The sequence below is a fragment of the Amblyomma mixtum genome, chromosome 4 (genome assembly GCF_055824585.1).
Source record: "Amblyomma mixtum isolate Tamu chromosome 4, ASM5582458v1, whole genome shotgun sequence".
In the NCBI taxonomy this organism is placed as follows: domain Eukaryota; kingdom Metazoa; phylum Arthropoda; class Arachnida; order Ixodida; family Ixodidae; genus Amblyomma; species Amblyomma mixtum.
The window spans coordinates 86,659,672-86,685,780 of NC_143015.1; the positions used below are offsets into that span (position 1 = coordinate 86,659,672).

Here is a 26,109-nt window from a genome sequence, read left to right on the forward strand (position 1 = left end):
GCATACTCGCGTGTTCACGGAGAGTGGACCATCCTGTACATACGCTTTGGTTTTGGTTTCACATTACGGCCTTCGTACTACCTCCTTTTTGGTTCGCCGAGACGGCGTCTGTCAACGCGGAGATCGCGCCTCGCGCAACTCCTGTCGCACTCGAACACGAAGCTAGCAGGGCGTCCGCTCCGGCGGCGCGCCTAGTTTCCGCGGTCGCCGCTACGGCGCTGGCGTCGCGCTCCCGAGGGATCACTGGCATTCCAATCGCAAACTGGGAGGTGGCAAATCTACGCGCTCCGACGCGCTCCGTACGCGATCCGACGGAGCGGTCTCGATCTGCCATTGGAATTCAGCACTAGCCCGGTCAGGCCGGAGGTGCCTTCAGTGGGAAGCTGGAGCATCGGTTCAGCCTCCTCAACATCGGCTCAACCACCGAGATCTCCTTGCACCCGGACATGGCGCTGCCATCTACCGGTAAGCTTGGGTGCTCGGGTTCTTAATAGCGTATACGAAGAAGTGTACGACATTCATTTTTCTACGTAATTATGACTGTGTGCAAGTCGCTAGTTCGGATGGAACGTGTGAAGATGGCCGAGACTGGCGTCGGAGATGTGGCGCTCTGAGATGACGGCAAAAATGGCGGAGCTGAGTCATGTAATCGGTAGGGTCGGGACTTGTGGACGAATCGGTGGATTCGAAAACTTCACCAGGAAGACGCAGAGGCGAACCGAAGACAAGTTCTGCCGGAGTGCAACGAAAATCTTGTTTTAGCGTAGCACGGAGGCTGAGCAGAACCAGTGGTAGGGATGCAGTCCAGTGGGTAGTGTCGAGTTGGGCTTTGAGGGATGATTTTAGCGAACGATGGAAACGTTCGATCATGCCGTTGGCGATGGGGTGGTAAGCAGTAGGTCTGCTTCGTGAAGTGCCAAGTAAATTCGTAAGGTGATTAAAAAGAGAAGATTCAAACTGGGCGCCACGGTCGGTGGTGATGGTTGAGGGAACCCTGTGCCGGAAGACCCAACCGGTGACGAATGTTCTGGCGATGGTGTCACTGGTGGCGTCAGGCAGAGGGAACGCTTCGGGCCAGCGAGTAAACCGATCGATGCAAGTAAGAAGATATGAGTGTCCAGCGGAAGGTGGCCAGGGACGCAAGATATCGATGTGGACGTTGTCAAAACGGGCTGACGGCGGAGGGACCGAGCCGAAGGGAGAGGTTGTGTGTCGCTGAGTTTTAGACTGCTGGCAAGCCAGGCAGGCACGGGCCCAGGCGCGCACGTCCTTGTTGAAGCTGGGCCAGACGTAACGTTTTGTGAGAAGATGCTGCGTGGCGCGAATTCCGGGATGGGAAAGGCCATTGAGGGCATTGAAGACAAGACGTCGAAAGGCTGAGGGGACCAAAGGGCGCGGAGTGCCGGCCGAAGTGTCGCAGATGATGGGGACATGGGACATCAACGATATTGATCCATGTCGCCTTCTACTGTATAACATTATTCTCTGTGTATGTTCTGTGCTGCAAAATTGTTCCATTTCAGCTTTAGTTTTATTGTAGGCATGAACGATTTACAGCTTGACCAGGGTGAGAATGCTCCTGTAGCAGCTTTTTGTTTTTTACCTCGCATTTGTTTCTGTAATTAAATGAATGGTAAATAAATTGACCTGAACATATTCGTTCTCCAACCATCTTCATTTTAGCGCATTTTTTATCGTATCATCTTAATCAGTACACGAGTAGACCATTCCGATTTCTGCGCCGCTGTATTGTTGTGTGGACTGCATTCCGTGCCTGGCGCTACCGATCCACCGCACCTGAGGAAGCGGAACGCAGCAAGCAGCTTAGTGAAAAATAAGGCTGAACCCAGTGAGCAGTTGGTGGCACCAGATATAAGGCGCAGTCAAGCCAGGAGTACGGCGGCAACCAGGTTCAAAGGCACATATATAGTTCCAACTAGCTCTGCTGAAAAGTGGTACTCTTTCAAGAGGCCTAATATATGCAACGACATCTATAGTAATTTCGTAAACAATCTTTATTACATGGCCTTGGTTTACTCCAGCGCGTGCGACGCCTATGCCTTGTAACGGTTGCCTTCATATGCCTTTGGACGTTACCACTGCTGTGACTCACGTGCTTCTCATGCCTATGGAAGAACTTGGAGTAAATCTTTCAGCTTATTACCCAAGGTTTATGCAATGCACACCTCTGCACAAAGCGAACACGCAGACTGTAACAATAAAAGATGGTGAAACCTGGCAAGTGCGTTACTGAACTGCACTGGCAGTAAGTGCCGCACATGCAGAGTGCACAAAATCTACGCCGAGTGTACCTTGTTTTTCGCATGCGCTCCACCTGCGCTGGTGTTAAAATTAGAGTTGCATAAAAACACCCAGACTTATCTGGCTTTTATTCAGTTCATTCATGGGCAGTTTTGAGGCAGAAAAAAAACCGTAGCAGACAAACGTCTGATATGATAAAAATATAACTGCTTCTCTACGTGTGTCCTACACCCAACTGGAGCAAACAAAAATCTGTTAAAATTGCTAGAGGGAACGGCGTTCATCGCTCGCGCGCTGCGCACTTTGCTCGTAAAATTCTAGAACCACGCATTCGATTAAAAAAAAGAAAACTGCGCAGAGTTTAAGGCACGTGTATGCCCCAAGCAGGTGTCTGGACAATGCATATAGTATTTCAGGCAATAGGCTTATGTGAAGAACTGAAGGACGCACCTGTGGCTATCGGTTTCGCTTAGTTTCTACTTTACCTCAACTCACTTTTTGCTTTAACCTCGCAGCAACCCCGCTAATTCGAGGTCGGGTCTCTCCGATACCGCCACAAGCGTCAGCCAGAAAGGTATTCCAGTAGGCCATGTTTTCAACCCACCTGGATCTTACTATTCCAAATCCATTTTTAGGTGTTTTGAACCGCTGCACGATAGGCTAATTTCTTCTTCTGCAGTTTCCATTTTTTTTTAATTTTCAAAGTAGCGACCACACGTGTTAAGAAAAAAAAAATATAGTGCATTCTGTCACCCGAGTTCGATAAAAAGGTTGTGCGTAAGCCTCTGAAGACAATGCAGTGCTCTGCAGCTCTGAAACTGATTTCAGACCAAGCACACCATCCACTACAATGGCTCTCCTCATTCTCGTTCTCGCTGCCCTGATGCCCGCTGTCCTGGCGGGTAAGACGCCTCTGTGATGCTGTTATGCTGCCTCCTGAATTTCGTTCTTTTTTTAACTCCCTCCGTGTTGATGCCAGTTACAGTACGCTGTACGCGTAGAAATGTGCATGTTGCTCACCTTGCTATTTTCCAGCGAACTACACTCGAGGCGAAAAGTGGCCGAAATTTTTCATGTGATCCTTTCGTGGGGGGTCAACTGCGTTGCCTTAGCCACTACGCCCTCAGTAAGACACCGTTTTCAATTTGAGAGAAACTGCGTAGTAACAACAATTAATCTCGTTCCTAGTGGATTACTGATTTAGTTTGAAGCAACAGATGCTCCAGCTGCGCTATTCTGGTTATATTAGTATCGGAGTGTGTCTCACAAGATTTTGCTTCAAGTCTTCAAGCCAAGCTTGTTTACGAATAGCGTTACCTCTCCTTTCGAAATCGCCAGTACAACATTTCCCGTTATTTTTGGTGCGCTTGATTAAATTCTATCCTCTACTTGTCAACCCCCAACATGCGTTGCCTTGACTACAGCACACTCGAGCACACTACAGCACACTCGTTACGTTTTCTCCGTCATAAATATTTTGTTTGTCTGTCTGCTTTTCCTCGTTCGGCTTTTCTATAGCCATCACCCACTCCACAGAAAGATATATGGGCTCTTTTGAATATTTAAAGCTATTCCTATATACAACTGACGAACACAGCCATTTATTTCATTTCATCTCATTCTACCCTCGTAATGTTTCTAGCCTCAGAACAAAGAATAATGATTTTTGTAGGCAAATGCGGTCCACTTATCGGCAATAGTTTGCTCGAAATGCGTGGTTAACTTAATTCAACTTGATGGTTTCGAACGGTACTTGTCGCAAGCAGCTGGCTGCTGATAGTTGTCCATTTCGTAATGCGAGGTTCAAACGCCGACCAAATCAGAATCAAGCACCAATGAACTGCGCTTTCCTTGTGTCCTCTAGGGCTGCTGTCATTCGAATTGAATTTCTTCCTTTGTATTAGAAGCACAATAAAGATGCGATAGTGGAGACTGCAAGACGTAATGATTACGTTTCGCGACGAACAAGAATACGCACGTGGAGTGCTTTGCGGGAAACTGAGGTGACGTGGAATATTCCACAAGAACTCATGCAGCATTCCCTTCATTTATGTTCTTAATTTTGGCACCTGAATTGGATTTATGATTTTACCATGGCTGGGCGGTGCGCGAGAAAGTTGACGTGGTTCGGCTTCAATATTTCTGAACCGCTCTCTTTCCCACTGCCTAGCTGATTCTGAAGTTGCCTGTTTCTTTTCGTTTTTTTTTTCTGAACTGAGGTCAACGGTTTACCTTAAAATGATTATACCCGAGAGTCTTCCAGTTTTACAGGTTTATACTACTGAATTTTCTTCTATCTTTTATTGGTTACTGCCCGTTTGCTCGTCTTTGGCACGCGTTTCTAAAGTCCAAACAAATATCGGATTTCAGTGGGCCTCTAAGCGTCAACTGAAGCGCTAGCCGCTCTCATCTTTCTCCCCTCCGCATACATTGTGTGTTGCCAGTTCGATATATCGAGATATTTGTTAATGGCGCTCAGATAACCACGAAAAGAGGAGAATGAAGACAAAGGGAGTTCAAGGAAGTTGATTTTGCATATATGTTAATTTGCCGTTGGCTACCAAGCGCAAGGACTGAGGCATAAAGCAGAGAGGAAGGGTAGAGTTAAGGACAAAAATTTCATTTATGCATGTCCGAGAGAAGTATATGGAATCATAGATTCACTGTCAGGAGTAAAAACGATTGCCTGATATCCAATTTCCTGCGTGCTTATAGAACGGGCCAAAATGAAAATTTTATCGCATCTTCGTGAACAAGTTCACTTAATTCAAAACTAAAACAACTGAATATTGACTGTAACTTACTGAAATGGATTGAATGTTTTCTACTTAATCGCTCACAATGTATTTTTGCTAACGATTATAACTCTAGTTTTACCGACGTGTCTTCGGGGGTTTCGCAAGGCTCAGTTTTGGGCCCCTATTGTTTTTAATTAACATTTATGATCTTCCCTCTCTTGTTAACTCTCAAATTAACCTATTCGCGGACGATTGCGTCATTTTTAGAGAAATAACCAACGCTATCAATAGTACATTACTTCAGTCAGACCTCAACACAATAGGGAACTGGTGCAAAGATTGCTTTACGCAGCTAAATATTAACAAATGCAAAGTCATGCGTGTATCTAGAAAAACTTCCGCCCCGCCTAACTACTACATTGATAACATTTTGTTGGAATCAGACCCGTCATATAAATACCTAGGCGTTCACATTACTTAAAATGTTAACTGGTGTCTTCATACCGAGAACAAAAGTAAAAATGCTAATCGCATTCTAGGCTACTTACTTCGCAACTTTTTTAATTTGAATTCGAACTTGGTACTATTGCTTTATAAAACACTAATACAACCTAAACTCGAGTATGCAACACCTGTGTAGGACCCTGCTCATGACAACTTAATTAATGATCTTGAGATGGTGCAAAATAACTCTTGTACGTTTCATCCTACCTACAGCCGCACAGCCAGTATAACTGCTGTGAAGTCTAAACTCTGCCTCCCAACACGGACATCGTGTAGAAAAGTGTTTCGTATCGCCCTGTTCTACAAGCTGTATCATCATCCTGCTCTACGTGATCACCTCATTGCCCCCCCCCCCCTTAAATTTATGTATCCTGCCGCATTAATCATAATCACAAAGTCGGAATTGTGTCATGTAACAGAAAATGCTTCTCGCAGTCATTCCTGCCGCGAACCTCATGTGACTGGAACCACCTCCCTCAGCTGTTGCTGGAATTGTAAATAATGAACGGTTCCGCGAAGCACTGCTAACATTATATATTCATGCGCTGTTTAAAATTCATTTAACCAACTGTATTTTTCCCTCTCTTTTTCGTATACTCACCACTCCCCCTCTGTAATATGCCACAGATCCTGAGGGGTAATATAAATAAAATAAAACAAATAAAAATTTCACCCGCTGTGCCTCAACTAATTGAATGTCGATCAATTCGAGACGATATCTTTTTCCTCTTCCCAAGTCATCCTTCCACGCTGCCGTCTGCATTTGAAAATTACACGTTTAGCCTGCTACTTATCTGTATAGGCCAAAACATTTATTCGCCACCCTATCATGAATGAAACAATTCCCGAACAGACACCGCCACAATAATGGGATTAAACAAAATTTCCACAGCACGTTCGGTACGTCGCAAACGCGTAAAAAACACATGCCAATTAATTAAAACTGCTCACGTGTGTTGAATAGGAAAGCGCTGCTTGATCACCGCCTCTGTTGCGAGGACCATAAAAATTCGTTCCCTTCTAATGACACACGTACACATTAGCATACAGTCATTAGTTAACGCATACACTAGGTTCATCCTTAATCTCGAAAAAGCTAAACTGTGTTTGGCCTACTTTTTCTTCATTTTACGGAAAGTTTGCCAAAGTGGAAAATCTGAGTATGCTTATTTCTCGAAACACCAAGGTCTCAGTTACAATCCCACCTTACTCCCGCATGCCGCCGCTTTTCCAAGCATCAGATTTTTTGTAGGCACACGCTTGCTCCTAGCTCTACCAGGGCAACATGTAGTTCCCAAGCCAAAGCTCACGGAAGAAATATTTTTATAACTGCGGTAATTCGGCGTGGTGGTTCTTCATACGGCTGTCAGGGCGCAACATTTTTTCTCGACATGCAAAAAACGGATACTGTTTGGTGTGATTTCAATGTCCCTCTTAAACATTGGTTGTAATATGTCCCAGAACAACATAGAACATATCATCACTGCACAAAATGAAACAATTATAAATGGTCTCTGGTGTATTGCACTTCCGGCAATCGACCATCCATGGTATAAACATCTTAGTACAAGCCATGCCTTGACAGGCAGCTTCGATGTGTGCAGTTTACAGACAAATGTTTTTGCAGTCGAACACGTTTTACAGCACAAAAAACTGCAGAAAATAGTTGTCGATACAACGGTATGGGAAACAAATATTCAGTAAGTACCTTAGTCATCTGCCTTCTGGACAGTGTCTACAGGCAAAGAAACGTGCACTATGAAGAAATTGAAGATATCACCAACTTCTTTAATGTATTCAGAATAGAGGCGCATCATGCCTCTGTCCCAACGGTAACAACAGGAAAACCAAATGAGCACTAAGACGGCAATAAGCACGGCTACTAAAAAGGAGCTAATTAAGAGTTTCGTTCTCGCTTCGCAGCCTCAAGGTCCTTGCTTCAATTCCCGGTAACTTCGGAAGAAATTTTTTTTTCCTGTCACTGTCTAATACTCTACCGCTGACATCATGCGGTAGCATGGCGACATCACTGAGGAATTTCATGCCATGAATGCGGACGGACAGCAGGAGGCGGCTTTTGTCGGAACGGGTCATATAAGAGTTCCACCTCCATAAAGTTTATTTATAGTCCTATTTATAGTCCTATTACTTTTTTTTCCATCTAAGCTTGCGGCATGTTCTTCCGCTTAGAATCAATTTTATTTTCTTGTTTTCGCATATTGTATAATATTGTTTTATGTCTTTGCTTCGCAATGTATCAGAGAATGTTGCTCCGTGTCCCTACTCCCGTAAGGCCTAAGGGACTACGCATTACCCATCACGTGAATGGGATTACGAATACCATGACAAAATTAAAGCAAATACAAATAAATATATTGTACACCACCGATTTATTCGTGTTGCTTCCCTTTCAGCCCCTTGTGTTTCCCGTACTCTGCCTGATATCTTGGGCATTAAAAATGTGAGTACGCCTGCATCAATATCTTTTGTATGTTGCTAAGACCCTGTTTCCTGCCATTGTGATGCAATAAATACAGACTGTTGACATCCGTAGCCGAAGTTTGCACGCAAGAAGCGTTATTCTGATTTTTGAAGGAACAAATGTACAAAAGGGTTGAGAATTGGGCGAGTTGGTACGAATTCATACTGCTTTGGCACCACAAGGACAGGGACAGAGACGGAGTGACCACAACACAAGTGCTCACTAACAACTGACAAAATTTATTAAAAGCACAAAATATATAGACAAAACCAATGGTTACATGCACAGTCATAAAATCGCTACAAAAGTTACAGGCAAGAACACAAGTTAAATCTCGACGAATCTACCTGTTATCATAGTTTAGTGTTCTCGGCGTCAAGCAGCAGCAAGGGTGGCAAACTCACGCATACATCCGCCGACTTCCTTATACAGAAGGCCTCCATAATCTCCCGGGAAGTCTTATCTTTATGCTTCCAGAGAACGCGCGTTTCCTTGAACAGGAACAGGGAACAGCCTCTGTGCTGGCTTTGGTGTCGCAACAGATCCTTACGGTACAGAAACAAACTGTAAAGGGAACTAGGTCGCATAAACAGAGCGCACAGGGAAGGAAAAAGCTCGCCTGCATCCCTTACATACATGGAGTGTCTCACAGCCTTAAAAAGGTGGTCCGCCGTTATGAGGTGGACTTGGTATTTTCAGCCAAGAATAAGATAGGGCGGATATGTGCCGCCATTGAGAGGTGTGACGCACCGCGGGAGAGAAGGAACGCTTGTGGGGTGAAGCACTCCAACCCGTTTGTGGACTGTGCTTGCGGTGTAGTGTATTCCATTCCCCTGACATGCGGTCGACACTACACGGGGCAGACGGGACGCTGTCTAAATGTACGCCTCCAGGAGCACGCCAGGTCACTTGACGGGGGTTCGGGGACGCACCTGACCAAGCATGGCAAGAGCCACAAGTGTGCCCCGTTGTTCGAGGAAACGCGCGTTCTCTGGAAGCATAAAGATAAGACTTTCCGGGAGATTTTGTAGGCCTTCCGTATAAGGAAGTCGGCGGATGTATTCGTGAGTTTGCCATCCTTGCTGCTGCTTGACGCCGAGGTTGATTATCTCAAAGAACACTAAACTTTGATAACAGGTAGATTCGTCGAGATTTAACATGTGTTCTTGCCTGTAACCTTTGTAACCGTGTTATGACTGTGCATGTAACCATTGGTTTTGTCTATATATTTTGAGCTTTTAATAAATTTTGTCAGTTGTTAGTGAGCACTTGTGTTGTGGTCACTCTGTCTCTGTCCCTGTCCTTGTGGTGCCAAAGCAGTATGAACAAACGTACATCGTTGCTTCGAGTTAGTGTGTATAAAACGGTTAAAGTTTCTCTTGATTACATGACATGCGATCGCCCTAGAACTTGACGTAGTAGGCAAACGATAGATAAAGTCGTAGTCAAGGTCTACAGTTAACAATTGGGCAGTATAGCTTTCGTGAAATTTTATGTCTTCCGAGTAGGGCAGTCGACCAGCAAAATCTATAGCTTCAAAATGGTAGGACGCTGTGCACCTGCTGCAGACAATAATTCACTATCAGACCTCGCGCCTTTGCTAATGGACAGAAAGGAGCCTATAGTTTGAGGGTCGGGCTGTAAAACTCGCGTTAATTGCAGGACGACTTCCATTTCAGTGCCTTGGGACTACTAATTTGATTGTGTGCACTAAACCTGTGGTGAGTAACGTTTTCTTAAGCATTTACAACTGTATAGAAAGATAATAGGCACTCAGCTCATGGAGAAATGATGCTTATATTGCATCGAAGGTGAGCCATCCACAATTGGGGAAAGGAACAGAAACACAGAGGGCTCAAATGGAAATAGGGAATATACCAATGCGTAGGCTATAAAGGAATTGCGCGACATCGGCACTCTCGAAAGCAAGAGCGAAGGTCTCAATCTGCACCCGGTCGCACGAAGGAAATATTTTTTGTACCTCCACTCGCTAAGGAAGCACAAGCTGCAGCTTAACGGGGTTTTGAGCTGTTGGTATTCGGGGAGTTCGTCACCAAGATTAATCGTAATTGGGTGTCCTTGCTGTGAAGTTTAAACGATATGATCTCTCTCACTAGGTACGAAACTGGACTGAAAAAAACTAACGCGAACGATACGGACAATATAGGACACCCAGCTAAAATCCGTTCGATTGAGTGCTTCCTTTACGTATTGCCGTTGCTCTGGTTGTCAAAGTCTTTTTTTTTTCAAGCTTGCGCGCATATCTGTAACCAGTGGTAGTTTTTTGGCTTTTACGCTTTGCGCATCTAATTATATGCAACATTGAAACAGCTATTTCGCCCTCCCCACCATCTCTGGTATTTTGTGATGTCAAAGCGTAATGAAATAAAGAAAAACCGTTCACATTAAAACCGTTCAACCAAAACCGGTGCACAATTACAGCGTGCACCGCACGCTGTTTTGGTGATCTTGTGGATTCATATCATTGAACAGGAAAATGAACACACAGGGCTTAAAATGGGAAAATTCGTTCAAAGAAATTGGGGGCACCCCTAAGCTCCCTCTTAAGGGTACCACGCGACAGCGTTAGCGAACATTCTGTAGTTTATTTCTTAATTAGCCCCTATTTACTATCACTCACTCTCATCGGTGTACATCAGCAGGCGTACTGGATCATGTCAAATGCCATAACGTGCAACAGGTTCCAGTTTAACCACGACGAATGAACGCACAGTCAGGGACAAAAGTCTCTGAACCATGTGCTCCGCAAACGAAGCACATAGTTCTACTATTAGTAGCCGGCTAGTGACCACAGATGTCGAGATGAAAGACCAGGATTTTAACTTTTACCTCCACAAGTGTAAACTTCAGCCGCTGGCTATTAATAGAGCTATCCACTTCGTTTGCGGATCGCGTGGTCCGGAGACTTTTGCCCCGACTGTACCTCAGCGGCCTACGGAGAGCATGTCTGACAGGCAACCTAAGAGGCAAGGGCTCGATTCTCAACCAATAACTCCAATTTTCCTTTCAACGTAAATTAATAACTACATATTTGTATACCATAACGACCTTTCAGTTATGTTAAGACCTCACAGAATCAATTTATGCCGTTTTAATTATTTTCAAGCCACAGCTTAACGTATGACGTGACAACGCCCTAAACCAATCCTTAGAGTGACAACGCACGCGGCTTGTCTTGCGAATCTCCGCTCTAGAACAGCACTCAATGCTGTTCAGCAGCAACTAGAACAGCAGCTCAGTTGAACGGAAACGCTTTACCGCACATTTCGTACCCTAGCCAAGAAGAGGCGTTCAGATAAGTGAACTCGTTTTCCGGCAGAAGGCCTTGAAGAAAAATCAATGTGCTTGCCCCCCCTCACTGACCCAAGAAAAAAAAGACACACATACGCACCAGAAGAAGCGAAACACACTCACATAGGAAGCCTTTGTGCATCTTGCAGCGGGAAAAAATTCCGAAGAATTCAATCGTAAATACTAACTTGCATGATTTTATTTCTCGGTATTCAGGTGTTTCGCGCGCATTGGTTGCGGCGTTTTCAACGCTGCAGAGACGATACAACGCCAGGAATCTAATGCCTGATTATTTTTTTTATCTGCCTCTCATCCTGTGGAACAGCCAGACATCGTCGCTGCCTTCGCAAAGGCTTTTCAGGTGAGTGGAAATCGGCAGTCTGCCTCGACATTCACGCACCCGCCGTTTGCGTGCATTCATTGTACTCGACCATAACCACTCTTTCGGGTTTTATATTCCTATCAAGGTTTTTTTTTGTAACTGCAATATGAAAACCGCTGTAATATCATCTGTTTTCTGCTAAAGGGCATTTGTGTGCACAAATCTGGGCGAAGGAACTAACTTCTGCCCAAAAGGGGAGAGCGAAGCATGAAGCTTATCGGAAGGCAGCAATGTAGCTCACAATAGCTAACCGCTCGCATCAGCCTTGATGAGGGTATAGCTCAAAATATTACTGGCAACTAGCCCGTATAGGCACCCGCCGCAGTGCTAATAGCGTGTTCACGGGATACAACTGTGGCCCCGTGGGGCACAATTTGGTAAAGTGAAATTCTAAAACGCACGCGCGCCGTCCGACTCTGACATAATGTCTCTGATAATCAAACTCTCAACTTTTCGTTTCTATCTTTTAACGTCTCTGAGAATCAAATTCTCACCTTTTCATTCCTTGCATTTGTTCGTGCAATTCGACAGTCTGTTTACAGAGAAGAGCGGTGTTTGTTTTTATTTCTCCTTAATAGTAAAAATTCCTGGTGAGTACTATCTTTCGCTGGCAAACAATTTGGCAATATAGGGGGAAAGCGCGGCCCTTATTGACGCTTATAAAAAAAAACATTGTTTCTATTATCATATCGTGCCAGCATTTATGTTGCCTTGACATCGAGATAAGAAATCCCTCTTCTTTTGTAGTGCCTATTCAAAGGGCTGTCGAATGTGAATTCTCTGGGTGCCGTTGCCATCGTCCTGGAGCTGATCAGAATTGTCTTCGGCCAAGGCACCCTACGTGAGTAGAATAATTTTGCGGAAACTTAACAAGTGCGCAATGCGGCTTTTTCCTCGTCACCATAATGTCATAACTAAGTAAATTCAGATCAATTCTTAGAGCGTGTGATATTCGCAAAAAAACATTATTCGTAAAGATTCATAATGTGAAATCCAATACTATAATATTTAGCCAATTTACCACTCAGAATAAGGCTTAGTTCTGTGGCGTAGGGCTAAACTTTCTTCTAAGCTATTGTCGCTCAGAACTGCAAGTGGCTCCGATAATTTCTATTAACATAAATATTGTGCCTCACTATATTGTTTTCTTTGACATGCTTATCGCATTTAATTGTTAAGTTTGATAATAGCCTCAAAATGAGCCACTTCAGGAATAATATGTCGTGAAAGAGGTTTAAGAGGAAAATTTGAAGGAACACTTCTATGCAATACGCATAGGATGAGAGATACAGTAGAGTGGAGAGCTGGGCGTAAATTTCTACAATCTACGTGATTGTAGAAACCAAACCAGCGCAAAGGAGAGAGACACAGAACAGGAACGCAGGACGAAGCTTGAGAAATAATTATGAGAGGTCATTTGTCTGCGGCGTCTTCAACTTTGTTCAGAAAAATGCGCGTTCTAGTTCCCGTTTGATATACCTATATACGTTTGTTTCAGCGAGTAAGACATCCCCTTGTCCTTGTGTGTTTCTGAAAAAGGGAATTTTTAGGACGAAATGTGTGTTTTTCCCGATTTTTAAAAACATGGGTTCTAGGTGCAATAATTGGATAAAATCGGATGTCACGCGAGAAAGGAGTCTATTTAAATACTGCGCTATCACTATTTTATGTTTCAGCCTTCCCGAACATAAGCCCGTATTGCGTGGCGAACAACGTGCCGGGATGCGTGCCAATCTTTCCTAAAACCGACGTCTGTGGGCTACTAATGCAGATCACCCTTCCTGGTAACCTCGGCCTTGATCAGGTGAGCGCGGACATATGCGCTTAACATTTTGTTCCTTGTCACGTTACGGACTGGTGGATACAAAATTATGTTATAGCTTTCAAATACTCGCCCTCTAACTTTGTGCTTTCGTTATTGCGTATAGAAAGTAATCACCGAGCTTTAGCTTAAACTAATGGTGTTCTTGAAAATACATGTATGCGCGCATGGCCGTGGTCGTGTATTTCAACACAGCATTGGATATCCCGTCACGTCCCTAGCCATTCGTACAGGCTAGGCAGGGAGATTGACGAGACAGTGCCTAGTTGGCAACCGTACTTGTGGAAAGGAGGAAAAAGAGAAAAAAGTAAACAATAGAAAAGAAGTTGAAATTAAATTCTCAGCATGCAATTGTCTACGTGCTCTTTTGGTGGAAGGCAACACAGGACGCCCACGTCAGAGTAGAGCCTGACTGTGAATCTTTTTCTATTGAATGTAATCGGAAGACGCTGATGGCTTTTCTAACTGAAGACGCTTAGGGTGAAATTCCCAGAATTCTGGCTTCCAAAAGGAGAGGCAATTGTAGCGCAAGCATCTTAAAGAATACAGTAAAAACAGGGTTATTGGAGGCATTTGCAAAATTTAACAGTGAATAATGGACTTCAGGCTGTACTTTTATGTCCAAAGCGGAGGACAGGCGTCTGTTACGTGTCACATCCAGCATGATATTTCCGTAAACATCAAAAAGAGTGTGCTTCTCAAGAGCCATAGAGTGTGGTTTATAGGCAAAAAAAAATATCACGCATATTTCAAAAACCATCTGCCACTTTCACTGCAACTCCACGCCACTAAAAGAGAATACTTCTATCTACCGCGGATCACCAGCAAAGCGCCTATAAACGGCAGTGTTTAATCGAGTCCTGGGCCAGCTGGTTCAGTCGCTTCTACCCTATCGATTCCACGTGGTTTGGTCGGGGCTGGGTGTATACTTGATTTGCGAGGTTAAACGGCGAGTTTGACAAGATAGTGGATGGGATTGCATTCTCGAAATTTTATAATTTTAAAACAATTTTCGGTATCAAGTGTGGCCTGAATGCTATTTGACGATTTGGCAGGGAATTCTGATAACCAGCAGGAAATGTTTTTTCGGGGGGGGGGGGGGGGGGGGCAACATGAAAATTACGCCCACATAGAGGGACTAAAGCCTTTCTGGAAACGCATAAAAGAAGCACAAAGCAGAAGTTCATTCCTTTCGCGCTATTGGGATATGCACTGAATAATTTAATGCATGGAAGAGGTTTCTGAACCCATTTTTTTTTAAAACATGGCCCTTTCTCATGGAGGACCCGTAGGTGAAATTTGTAGCTGAAGCAGGTGGAAAAAAATACCAATCCTCGTATTGAGTAGTTCCGCAGTCCTTCGCTTCTTTCTGGTCACAAAACTTCTGCGAAACGCTATATTGGAGAGCCTCAAATGCTGCTCACGGCTGCCGCGTTGCGTCGCCACTGTCTGCTCATAGGGGTCGTCTCAGGAACACGTCGGTTTTCGCGAACAAGATGGAATCCTATACGACAATATTGTGACGGTGAAATTCAACTTTGATTAGGACTTCGCAGGCTCAGCATGCCGAGAACTTGTGAACTGCCGAGAACTTCAGCATGCCGAGAACTTGTGACGAGTCGGCATGCCATCGAGAAAGTGTGGGTGGTTCTGATTCCCTTCCTCAGTAACGCAAAGCTGCCGAGGAAAATGAAATGGACCGTAGCGCAGCAATAAACAGGCTGCTAGACCAAGGCTAACCAGCGGTTTAGCCTTGACCAGGCGGCTAGACTAGACCTAGGGAGTCCGCGAGATTTGTGAGTTTGATTTCGGCAATTGTGGACATCAAGAACGCAATGGCTATCGTGTATAGACCTTGCTGTCGGGTCCCTAAATCACAATTCCTTGCATCGCCAGACGAGCGTACTATTCTTGGTTAGCGCCAGTGAGACATGGCCCTCGAAGCAATGCTGAAAGCTGCTTGGAGCTGTCGCCGGCGGTAGTTTTGGAAAAAAAATCAGTTCGCTTTTATTAATGTCAACAATCGCCCAATACGCTACAGGTTAAGACCATTTAAAATCAATATTTGTCACATCCGATTGAACAGACACAAATTGTACAAAGCGCCGGGCATTCACGGCTTTCTATCCAAGCAATCAAGTTTTTCACAGAAGTGAGTTTCCATGCACTGGCATTGCTTGCAGATTTATTGCGCTTTTTAAACCACTACCACCACAACTATGTACACCACTATGTATCAACAGCAGCAACGTTGGGCCGCATTCATCGCCATTAGCCCATTCCTTGGGCAATATTCGGCGTAATAGCCAAATGCTGAATGGTGTACTATTATTTCAGATCACTCGTTTGGTGAATACATCAGGTACTTCAAAACAAACAGCAGAAAAAATTCGGCGGAGACGCCTAAGACTGTTTCCGTGCGGAATGCTAAACATTACAGTTGCTGGCTCCTGGGTGCGTTGACACCCACTCGCAGGTACACCCCCCACAGAGACACACGCGCGTATTACACCAGCCGGAACGCTGCGCTACGAACGGTTGCTCACTTTCTTGATGCGAAAACTGCCTTTTGAGGAATGAAAATGGTGCGGTAACGATCTCACATCTCGATGGACACCTCGACTGTGCCCCGAGGGAAGCGGTGAAGAGCCCGAATCATTTCCACCATTCTTGAACAAAAATTTTGAATATTAGAATTTTGTAAGCTACTGTTATCGAAAGCTTGAAGCTAATTGTCCATTCTTCCGAGGCGTAGCAAAATTTTTCGTTTAAAGTTTTTCCATCGCTCGCGTGGAGCAGTTAACAGTGCCATAGAAAATAAACGAGCCGCCGCGGTGGCTCAGTGGTTATGGTGCTCAGCTGCTGACCCGAAAGACGCGGGTTCGATTCCGGCCGCGGCAGTGGAATTTCGATGGAGGCGAAATTCTAGAGGCCTGTGCACTGTGCGATGTCAGTGCACGTCAAAGAACCCCAGGTGGTCTAAATTTCCGGAACCCTTCACTATGGCGTCTCTCATAGCCTGAGTCGCTTTGGGGCTTTAAACCCCATAAAAACCAAACTAAAACCAAACCAAACCAGAAAATCAACGGTGAACTTTTCTTACAACAAAACGAGCATACCAAAAAAAAAATGCAAGCCTACTATTCGGAAGGGCTACGGATATATTGATTGTTATATAAAGCCTTATATTACATTAATAAAACACGTTCATAAACTGTTTCTCGTTGTAAAATGCTCTTGTTGAGAATTGCTGGGTATGAGGCATATAACTGAAGGTTCAATGTCGTCGGTTAGAATCCCTGCAGCAATGCAACCTCCAATTTGACTAACACGTTTAAGCTATACGCCACGAGAAATCGCATGATTCTACCCGGAACGCTGTACGACAAACGGTTACTTCATATTTTTCGTATGAATGTTGGCGAGGGAAGTAGCGCTGTATTGAGCTAGCTCGATTAGTGACGAGCATATTACCGCGAATGTTTGAAGTGTTTGTTTGTTCAATCTTCAAAGCTGCCGGCACGCCGCTTTATCGCTTTGTTTGTGATGCAAGACGCGCCTAGATTTATCTCGATTGATAGCACCCAGGCGGAGCCGGTTCCACCTTGTTCCAGAATGTTCTAGTAACTTTCCAAGCTTTATCACGAAAGTTAGCTATCAGCTTTAAAAAGAGCATGGCCGAGTGCGTACGGTATTCTGTTCGACGACCGCCGAGCACGCCAGTTGCCACGCCACCGCCGAGACATTCAGTTCCTTGTGGGAGCAAGTCAACACAAATAAAGAGCATCGTTTAGAAGCCATCCTCGCTGTTTCTCTGCCCGTCCGGCTGCATTCACCACTCCGCCACATTATAAAGACGATCAACGCGCATGAAATTGTCTGAAATGTAATAAGAGAGTAATTACTCATTTAACACTTGTTGCTGGGCTAGTCGCGGCATTATTCTTCGTACAAAAGTTAGCGCAAAACACAAGACACTCACAAGAAAGGTGGACAGGACACCTGTCCACCTTTCTTGTGAGTGTCTTGTGTTTTGCGCTAACTTTTGTACGAAGAATTACTCATTCATATCCACCGAAGCACTGCCATACGGCTAAAGCTACACAGCCTGATCAGCAAATTGGTAATATAATACTTTGGTTTTTGAGGAAAGGAAGTGGCGCAGTATATCTCACATATCTCGGTGGACGCCTGAACCGTGCCGTAAGGGAAGGGAGGAAGGTGGGAGTGAAAGAAGAAAGAGAGAAAGAGGTGCCGTAGTGGAGGTCTCCGGAACAGTTTCGGGACCTAGAGTGTCAACACTTGGTGAACCGCGTGATACCTTCTTCCGCGGAGACACATGCAGTGATGCAACAAAGAGAGTTCGGGAGCCGAGGCGTATCCTCACAGCCGCTACCTCAATATTATCAGTGCAAAGATCAGTGACGTTCAAAGCCGCACGGGGAATTCTCGTCGTATGCAAAGAGCGGCACTTCCTGCAGGAAAAGACTTGATGCTGCAATATTTATGGGCGACACATCCAGTGAATGATTTCCCATTTGGCAGGCAGCCTCCTCAAGCGCCAAAGTGAGAACATTTATGTTTTTTAGAAATTAATGTCAGTTCTGCTAGCGACCTACAATCCCAGCGCAGTACCTCTGCATAAAAAACGGCACTTTTTGGTGGTTTTTAGTAGCACGAGGATGGAGACCAGCCATATTAGACGGTACATTTCGCTGCGAACGCATAATCATGGGCTCAAAGGAAAGCACCAACTGGAGAAAGTTCTTCAGTGCAAGCGTCATCGCTTGGATTGTGAAGGATGGATGGAAACAATTTTATTACACATAAAAAAATCTTCCAGGGTGGTCCCCTACTGGTCCAAGAGTGCACGGGCTTGTGCTTCACGTAAAACCCGATCCACCAGCCATTTCTGGCCGGCGGGCTGAGCGGTCCGTAAAGCAGCCTCCCAGGAAGTATGAGTGCGATTGGGGATGGGGGGTACTGCCTTTGGAAAAGGACATTCCCAAAGGTAGTGGAAAAGTGTGAATCTGGGCACGACCGCAGGGCTTGAAATAAAACGCGCAGAAGGTGGGACAGATTCAGACTTTTGAGCTCCTTATTTTGCGCGATGCACTGGCTCACAACTTCGATAAAAGATGCGGGCTGAGATGCCTTCTTGGCCACTGCAGCTCTTCTCGTCTCTTGTTAGGCAAGAGAAAGACCTCCATGTCGTACAGACTGGCTGTGATCTGATAGCTAAGTAACGTGGACACTTTTTGGTGGAGCAGATCAAACAACCGACTCACACGCAGAGGTTTCTACTGTTCTGATCCGGTCAGGGCACTCAGTGGCATTGCTTGATACCCCACCACGAACTTCCGACTCCTACGCAGGGAACTCATCACTTCCAGGTACTGGCTTCTTTAAGGTTGTGGTTTGGGGCCACTAATGAAGGACATTTTACGGTGTAAGGCGCTGACACGGAAAGGGCAGCCACTGAAACCCGCTGGGTGGTCACCTCCACATTTGCGGCAAGCATAATCTGCTTTTCAAGTTTTGAAATGGTTGGGCGCCACCACACCTCTTGCAACGTTGATCCTAGACGCAAACTTTGGCTACCTGCCCAAAGCGTTGGCACTTGAAGTATCGGGGAGCAGCTTCAGTGAACTCGTTGACTGCATGTTTGGTAAATACTAGGTCAATTTTTTCCGGGCGCTCGGTGTTTGGAGCAAATCCTATAACAATAGAGTTTGTAGCTTTCAGTGCCCATTCTTTTGTTGGAGTCGCCACCCGACTCGTCAGTCGTCTCAAGTGCAGATCACCTTGCGGTTTGAAGTAGCCAAGAAGTGCGCGGTCTGAATACCGGACCGGCACGTCCCTAGTAATGCACGTGTTAGCGATGTAGGAATACAGCAACCAGGCTTTCACTCTTTGCCACCATATAAGAGCACCGCAGAAGAATGTCTAATTGTGCTTCCGTTGAGACATTTAGGTGAAGAGCCCCTTGCATGGTGAATCGGCTGCGAGTCGGAGCATATCCCAGCATGATTTGTTGGCTTCGAAGAGCAAGATCTGGTTCCGCTTTCTCAAATCAACCCCTTCCTCTGTTAACATTACTACCACCGGGATTCCGACTGTTCTTTTCTTCCTATGACTCACCACCTTGAAGCCGTCGTTGGCCACTTCCGCCATATCGACCACTTCCACATCGGAGTCAACGATAGTAGAGTCGTCATAACTAAGCGTCCATAACGCTGTCGCGTATAAGGTGTTCATAATGTTAAATATGGCATCCTGGTTATAGAAAGTAGCGCCTGCTCTTGCGGCGCATGCCTTTCCGTGGCTACAATGATAGAATCATAAGATGCCTTCCTGCTTCCTGATTCCTTTGATCCATTTCCAGTGCTTCACCTCCGGTGCGCTCGACTGCACTCAAGGCGCCAAAGTCTCGGTAAGTACAGACGTTCAAGTTCGTGATCTGTTTTGTGCAATTCTGCCTCCATGGAGCTGTAGCTTAGGGCCTCCTTTGTGATCTCTGGAAGAAACAATTGTACCCGCAGGAAAGCCAACAGCAAGAAACAGGTGGACACATTTGTGGAACCGTTCGTTACCGTCTTGCACTTGTTTCGTGATTTTGAATGGGAACGCGCTAACTAGTTACCACGCTTGCGCAATATTAGCTTCACATTGACGTGATGACGTGGCGCACATCGCATGAAACTGATGTGCAAACCGCACGTAAAGGCTCTAGAAACCACACCGAAAAAATTTTGAAAGGATCCCGACTTGCGCATGTTGTCAATTACAAATCAACTCTCTATTCAACTTAATTTAAATGCGCGGATAGTATACAACGTTTCACGGCAATTAAGGACCAACATATCCTTGGGGTAAACTGTGTTATACGGGCCCGACGCATGTGCTTTAACAAGGTTGTGCTCAACCGTACTGGCGCCATCAAGGTTGTCCTTCCTTTAAGGTCTTCGCATTGAAAATTCCGGTACTGTCCCTGCACTGCAGTAAACCTACCGGCGAGGGAGGAGAATGTTATAGCCTTTTTGACATATTGCTTGCCCTTCAGGGCCTCTTTACTTGTAGAACTCAATATAAAAGCGATTTTCGTAGCCTTATCATTAGGTGCCCAAGCACTGCAACGCTGTACGTCCCGTTCTAAGGAGAATATCGATGTTAAAGAGAAACAGCGGTAAAATTTGATAAAGGCTTGCATTATTAGACTACCGTACTTGAATGACAAAGGCTCTTCCTCCTCTGAAAGCGCAGCTGTTATCAGCTAAAACAGGTAAAAAGCCAATCCCAGTGTCATCATTAGCCGCCATTTTAACAAAACGAAAATGGTCACGAAGGCACTTTCTTGGCACGGATTCTTCAGACTAGTCTGCAGCGCCACTTACTTTTAAAGATGGTAATGTTTTCCTCTTCGCTCATGATGTGAAAAGCTGGAATCCTATCAGCAATAAATACATCTGTTCCTGCCAAAAAGATGAGCATAGCAAGGAATAGCCTCGGAAGCTACGCTTTTGAAAATGAAATAGTGGTTTACGTGAAGTGCCTAATGATATGTTTTGCAGTGTACTTATTAAACCGCTATAGTTTTCCATTTAATGCTCTCTCGCACGGTTGAACGCAATTCATCAGAGATGCGACCCTTAATCCGAACAAGTTTAGAACCGATTAAGCACGAATATAGTGATGCAATTTATGACACTTTCCATTAGGTCCTGCTAGGATTGGGAGTTTAGGTACTAAAACATGACAGAAGCTGCATTATCACAATGGGTGGCATTTCATTAGCTTCACGAGAATATTTTCATTTAGTTGACAATTTTCTAGGGTATGGGGTGGTCTATAACACTGTAGAAAATTTCTCTTAACGATTCGTGTGTAGCTGCGTTCACCTGCATTGGATGACAGTCTATTGCATTGACTTTATGGCGTACCGCACTCATATAGATGGCGCAAATCAGGCATGAGGGCTTGTCATGTTAACCTGCAAGGCGACATAAATAGATAACAGATAGTTGAATTCATTAATGCAGGTAAACTGATAGCGCGGAGCCAACAGGACTATGAAATGCGTTCGCGTGACACGGCGGACGGGACGTCGGTGTATAGAAGTCCTAGGCTGTGCTAGTTGGGAAACTACGCTTCAAAACGTTTTTAGTCCTAGTGGCTGCATAGCAGGGCTTTGCGGATGGCAGCACTGTATGGATGCGCCCAGTAACATCTGTCGCTTTTTGTTGCCACTAATCTCGAAACAGGGCTGAAATTTTCATTTTTATAGATACAAACTTATCTCTCGGACTTCTGCATCCATGGAGTGTTGCTTCGGCATTTGTTTCATTGAATTTTTTGCTAGGCGACTGCGCGTTTATAAATATTCTGGAAGTTTGAAAGTTTACCACAGATTACATTGCAGACAGTGGGCGTGGGAACAACCCGTATACCCTAAGTATTTTCGCCTGGTCAGGCGGAGGTTTTTTTAATATACGTACCCCCTGGAAAGCAATGCATCGCCTTGAATTACAGAGCTCTGGTCAGTGTACGCAAGGTATAAGGAGCGACAGCTGGCGGTCTTGTGCTCTAGTGGTAGACCCCACGAGGTTTAACGGGAAATGGATTGCGCACGAAATTACTGTGTGCGAACTATTCTTGGCGTGCACTGCACGTGTCAGCACCCTACCACCAGACTTGATGTGTTGTACAAAAACGGTAACAGGCATCCCAAAGAGGTGCGCTAAAGTCGTACTCATGCAGATGCAGCTCCTGCGAACTGCGCTTATTGCAACTGAAAGATGGCCTCAGCGCCATAGAGCCGGGTTTTCATGTAAAACATTGGGCCTACTTTAGGTGGTTCGAACTAATATTGCGAAGCTACTCATTTATCGGGTCTCCGTGCTCTTTGCGAGAGTAAACAAAAAACAGGGGCTCGACTTTTTTTCTTCGTGACATCACTTGAGTCCTTATAAATTTGTCGGACTGCTTTCTTTCTAACTTTTAAACTTTTATAATTCCTTTCATTTTCAGGACAGACTCATTGCGAACATTGTCAAGACTTTCTCGGTAAGTCTTTGGCTGTGATAAACGCCTAAACCTATTCGTTCAAACGTTGATAACTATACTGCTTCATGAAGTAAGGAAGTGTCTTCTTCCTCATGGTTTCACATCTCACCTATTTTTTAGCTACAATGACGAGCAAAAGATAGGAAATGGAAGAGCATAAGAATACCTCAAGGGCAATATCCGGGTTTTTCGAAAAGTTTTAGCTAATAGTCACATGATATTCATTAAACTTGCCATTCTCCCGCACAACAAACTATGACAATAGCGAGCGGAAGCATATTAAGCGAAAATAGGCAACCGATTTCATACCGGGGAAAGAGAAGAACCGGCAGGTAACAGCGGCATGATGTCCCAAACGTCACTAGAAAACCACTCGCACGCGCATTGCATGCTTAAATTAGCAACTGCGAACGACCATTCCCGACATGAATTGTCGTGCAAGGCCTGTTAGCGCCTCAATTTTTTGGCGTCATTAAGAGGGTAGAATAAATGCTTTAGCACACGAAAATGCAGTGTTCTCTGACAAAAAATCTGGACGAAGACGAAGAAAAGGGCCAACTTTAAACTCGATTTGTGCCAGAATGAAACTGGAAGTGCCGGGAGCACTTGAAAGAATTAGTCATAAAAGGGGAAAACCTGCAGTTTCAATTTAATCACAATACCACAACCTCGAAATATTTCAGGGGTGTAGTTAAGTCTGCTTAGGTGCAGCAATGCGAAAGCATTCCTATTTTTGCTGCCAATTGTGTTGCTGCATTTTCGTTTCTTTGTGCGTTTGCCGTTTCCGAGTCGAAATTTTGCTCTAACTTCGGTTCCACCACATCCGAAGAGGTCGGACCAATTCCTAGAGCACCAGTAAGCACATCAAGGTAACAATAAAAATGTGAGTAATAATAATTGAATTGACTAAATAACATATTCCGTGATGAATTTATCAAACCGATTTAATTTAGACGTATGTGATATGTAACTCATAATTTTAATTACTTAAATAATTTGATCGATTAATTACTTTCCCATAATTTGTCATGTATTGATTCAATTCGATGTTATTGAATATATTAGTTTATTTATTACTTCATTATTTAATTATCTATCGATTCGGTTAAATTACTGGTTACTTTCTAAACTAATCGCCTAATTAATAACTTGGTACACTTAATCACAAATATATTAACCATTTTGGGGACTTAATTACTCATTTGGGTTCATTACATAATAATTAAATCAACTGTTTTATTAATTACCACTACCGTGGACGACTACTGACCGTTCGTGCGGATACACTTTGCCGACACGTTCTTATGACAGGTCCTGTAGAGGCCGCTCATGAGACAAGAAATGCTTTCGCATAACAATCTCTGGAGCTGTCATTTAACCGACACGTAAGGACCTTGCTATTCTGACGTCCACAAAATATTTCTCATTAAGAAAGGAAGACGGCAATAAAGCCAGTGTCTGATTCATACAAATCGTTTTCACCGTAATAAATGTATTAGGGCACAGCTACCGCACATATGGTATTGTTATTGCGCTAGGTCGTGTTCTGCAGATGCGTGTTGTGTGGGAGCGCTGCCAACGCCCAAGGGAACCGATAACGGTTGCGGTATGCGTAAACGGTGTGAGAGAAGGGTCTAACTCTGCGAAGTGAACCGGTAATAAGGAGCACCCATGACAATTAAACTGTCCTGGTCCATTATTGTAATGTGGCGTCATTATTTTCAGCGTCAGCTGTTTGAATACAGCCGTGATCGATAGATTCGATTAAGAGAAAATGTTGTACGGTACAGTTGCCAGTTTTATGTCTATAGTGTGGTAATAGCACGACAAATGGATCATTTTACCTTTCAGCGGGATGCTGTTGTTGTATGTGGACGACGGCATGACGAACGGGTCTGAGACCTGTCCGTCATTAAAACAAAGAAAAGACATTGTCTAATCTCTCTCCATATGCACGTTGTATCGTGCGGACGATAGTCACTGGATCTCGGGCTTCTCTGGCGGTAGTAAGAGATGCACTAAACCTGCATTATTTGTACGTGGACTGTACGTGAGCTGTTTACGTGGTAATGCCGCCTATTTGCAGTGCGTGCTGAAAATCCTGATTAACACGAATCCCTCAAGCCTGGGCAAGCTCCTGGGCTGCCTCATCTACAGTATGCTGGCTGGCATCGCTCCAAGCGTTACTCCCCCATTCAATATTGCCGTGGCAGCCCTGGCCGTCGCAGTGAAAGCATTGTTCGGCTGTAAGTTGGTGATCAGCCCGCATATATACCACTTGGCATCGGTGACTGACAAGAGCTGTGCGCGCGGAGGAGACGCTTTTTGTCCTTAATTTTCTTTTAACTCTCAGATTTCTCCTTATACCGAAGCCTAAACATCATCGACGTTTCTCTCAGAGAGTTTAGGGAAACGCTCATAAGATTATTATTAGTGCTCAGGCAGGACACGAGTCTGACAGCATTCCTCAATGTTGCAACTTCTTTTCCTCTTAGACGGAGTGGAACGTGTGGCGTCGAAATTTGCTCTCCTTGTCCTGAACACTTAAAATTTTTGTAGTGAAAATAGATCAAGTTTAATTACCTATATGCTGCTATAATTGTGCCCAGCGCAGCAGCTGTCAGAGCCGCAATGACTACACGATTCAAGAGAAACATGGTGCCCCGATAACCACCAGCGTTTTGCTGTTGCCATCTCAATACATACGCGGTGGTAGCTGCAATACTTGGGCGATTGTTCAGAATAATATCATTCCATATGTTTTTAAAGCTTTTTTTTTGTTTTTTAAGGAAGATTTCGACCAGAAAAAAGAAATCTAAAGAGGAAGAAGGAAGGCAAAGGGTAAAGTGATAGCGAAAACCCTACGATCACTTCGGAGGCAACAAGAACAACATAGAGAATTACCGTGGTTCTGTGGATGCAGGTTCTTCCAGCCCTTAAAGCTGAGTTGTAATGATTTCGAAGTATTAAGTCAGGTGTCATTAGAGCAAACTTCACAGTAGATGTGCAAGGAGGAAGACTAAGTGCATAATGCTTGCCGAAGCCCCGTTTGCCCTTCGTCTTTTAAGGCAACTGAAAAATATATCTGCAGCATGGTACTTTGAACAATGCTCTTATGTAAAGCTCACAGAAAATGTTTTCATTCCCCAGGTCCTTAAGGGAACTCTCCTATTTGAAAACTCTTCATCGTCGGTACTCCTTCAGCAGTTTCTATCCTGGCACAAGGCAGAAAGACAAAACAAGAGAAGGCTCATCGGAACCAATACACTTGGAACATATAGGTGGCATAAAGTTCCGCCTTATTTGTGAACAATACATGTGTTGTGTGCAAAGAACAACTTTCGGTGTTGAATATTTCCTTCCAGAGTAGCTGGTTCTCAGTTCAGGAGCAAAGTAAAGTATGCCAGTTCTGCCAGGTTTACTTAATGTGTGAATTCAGGAATGAGGAATAGCTAGGGATTACTGTCCTATCAAAAAACCAACAGAGCACTCAGTACAGCTTTGAGTAAAGGGAATTCTTAGATTAAAAAGGGTGACTAATGGC

At 44.6% G+C, this 26,109-nt stretch overlaps 1 protein-coding gene across 1 annotated transcript; it reads left to right on the top strand.

The window, feature by feature from the left end:
* The first annotated feature begins 446 nt into the window (after window positions 1–446).
* LOC149347304 (uncharacterized) lies at window positions 447–25,723 on the top strand. Its single transcript, XM_089541538.1, has 11 exons — window positions 447–465; window positions 3,063–3,164; window positions 7,919–7,965; window positions 9,666–9,707; window positions 11,624–11,659; window positions 12,428–12,521; window positions 13,357–13,484; window positions 19,888–19,935; window positions 22,530–22,565; window positions 24,652–24,811; window positions 25,716–25,723. Exons 1-11 carry the CDS (start codon window positions 447–449, stop codon window positions 25,721–25,723), a joined length of 720 nt encoding a protein of 239 aa, XP_089397664.1.
* The last annotated feature ends 386 nt before the right edge of the window (window positions 25,724–26,109 follow it).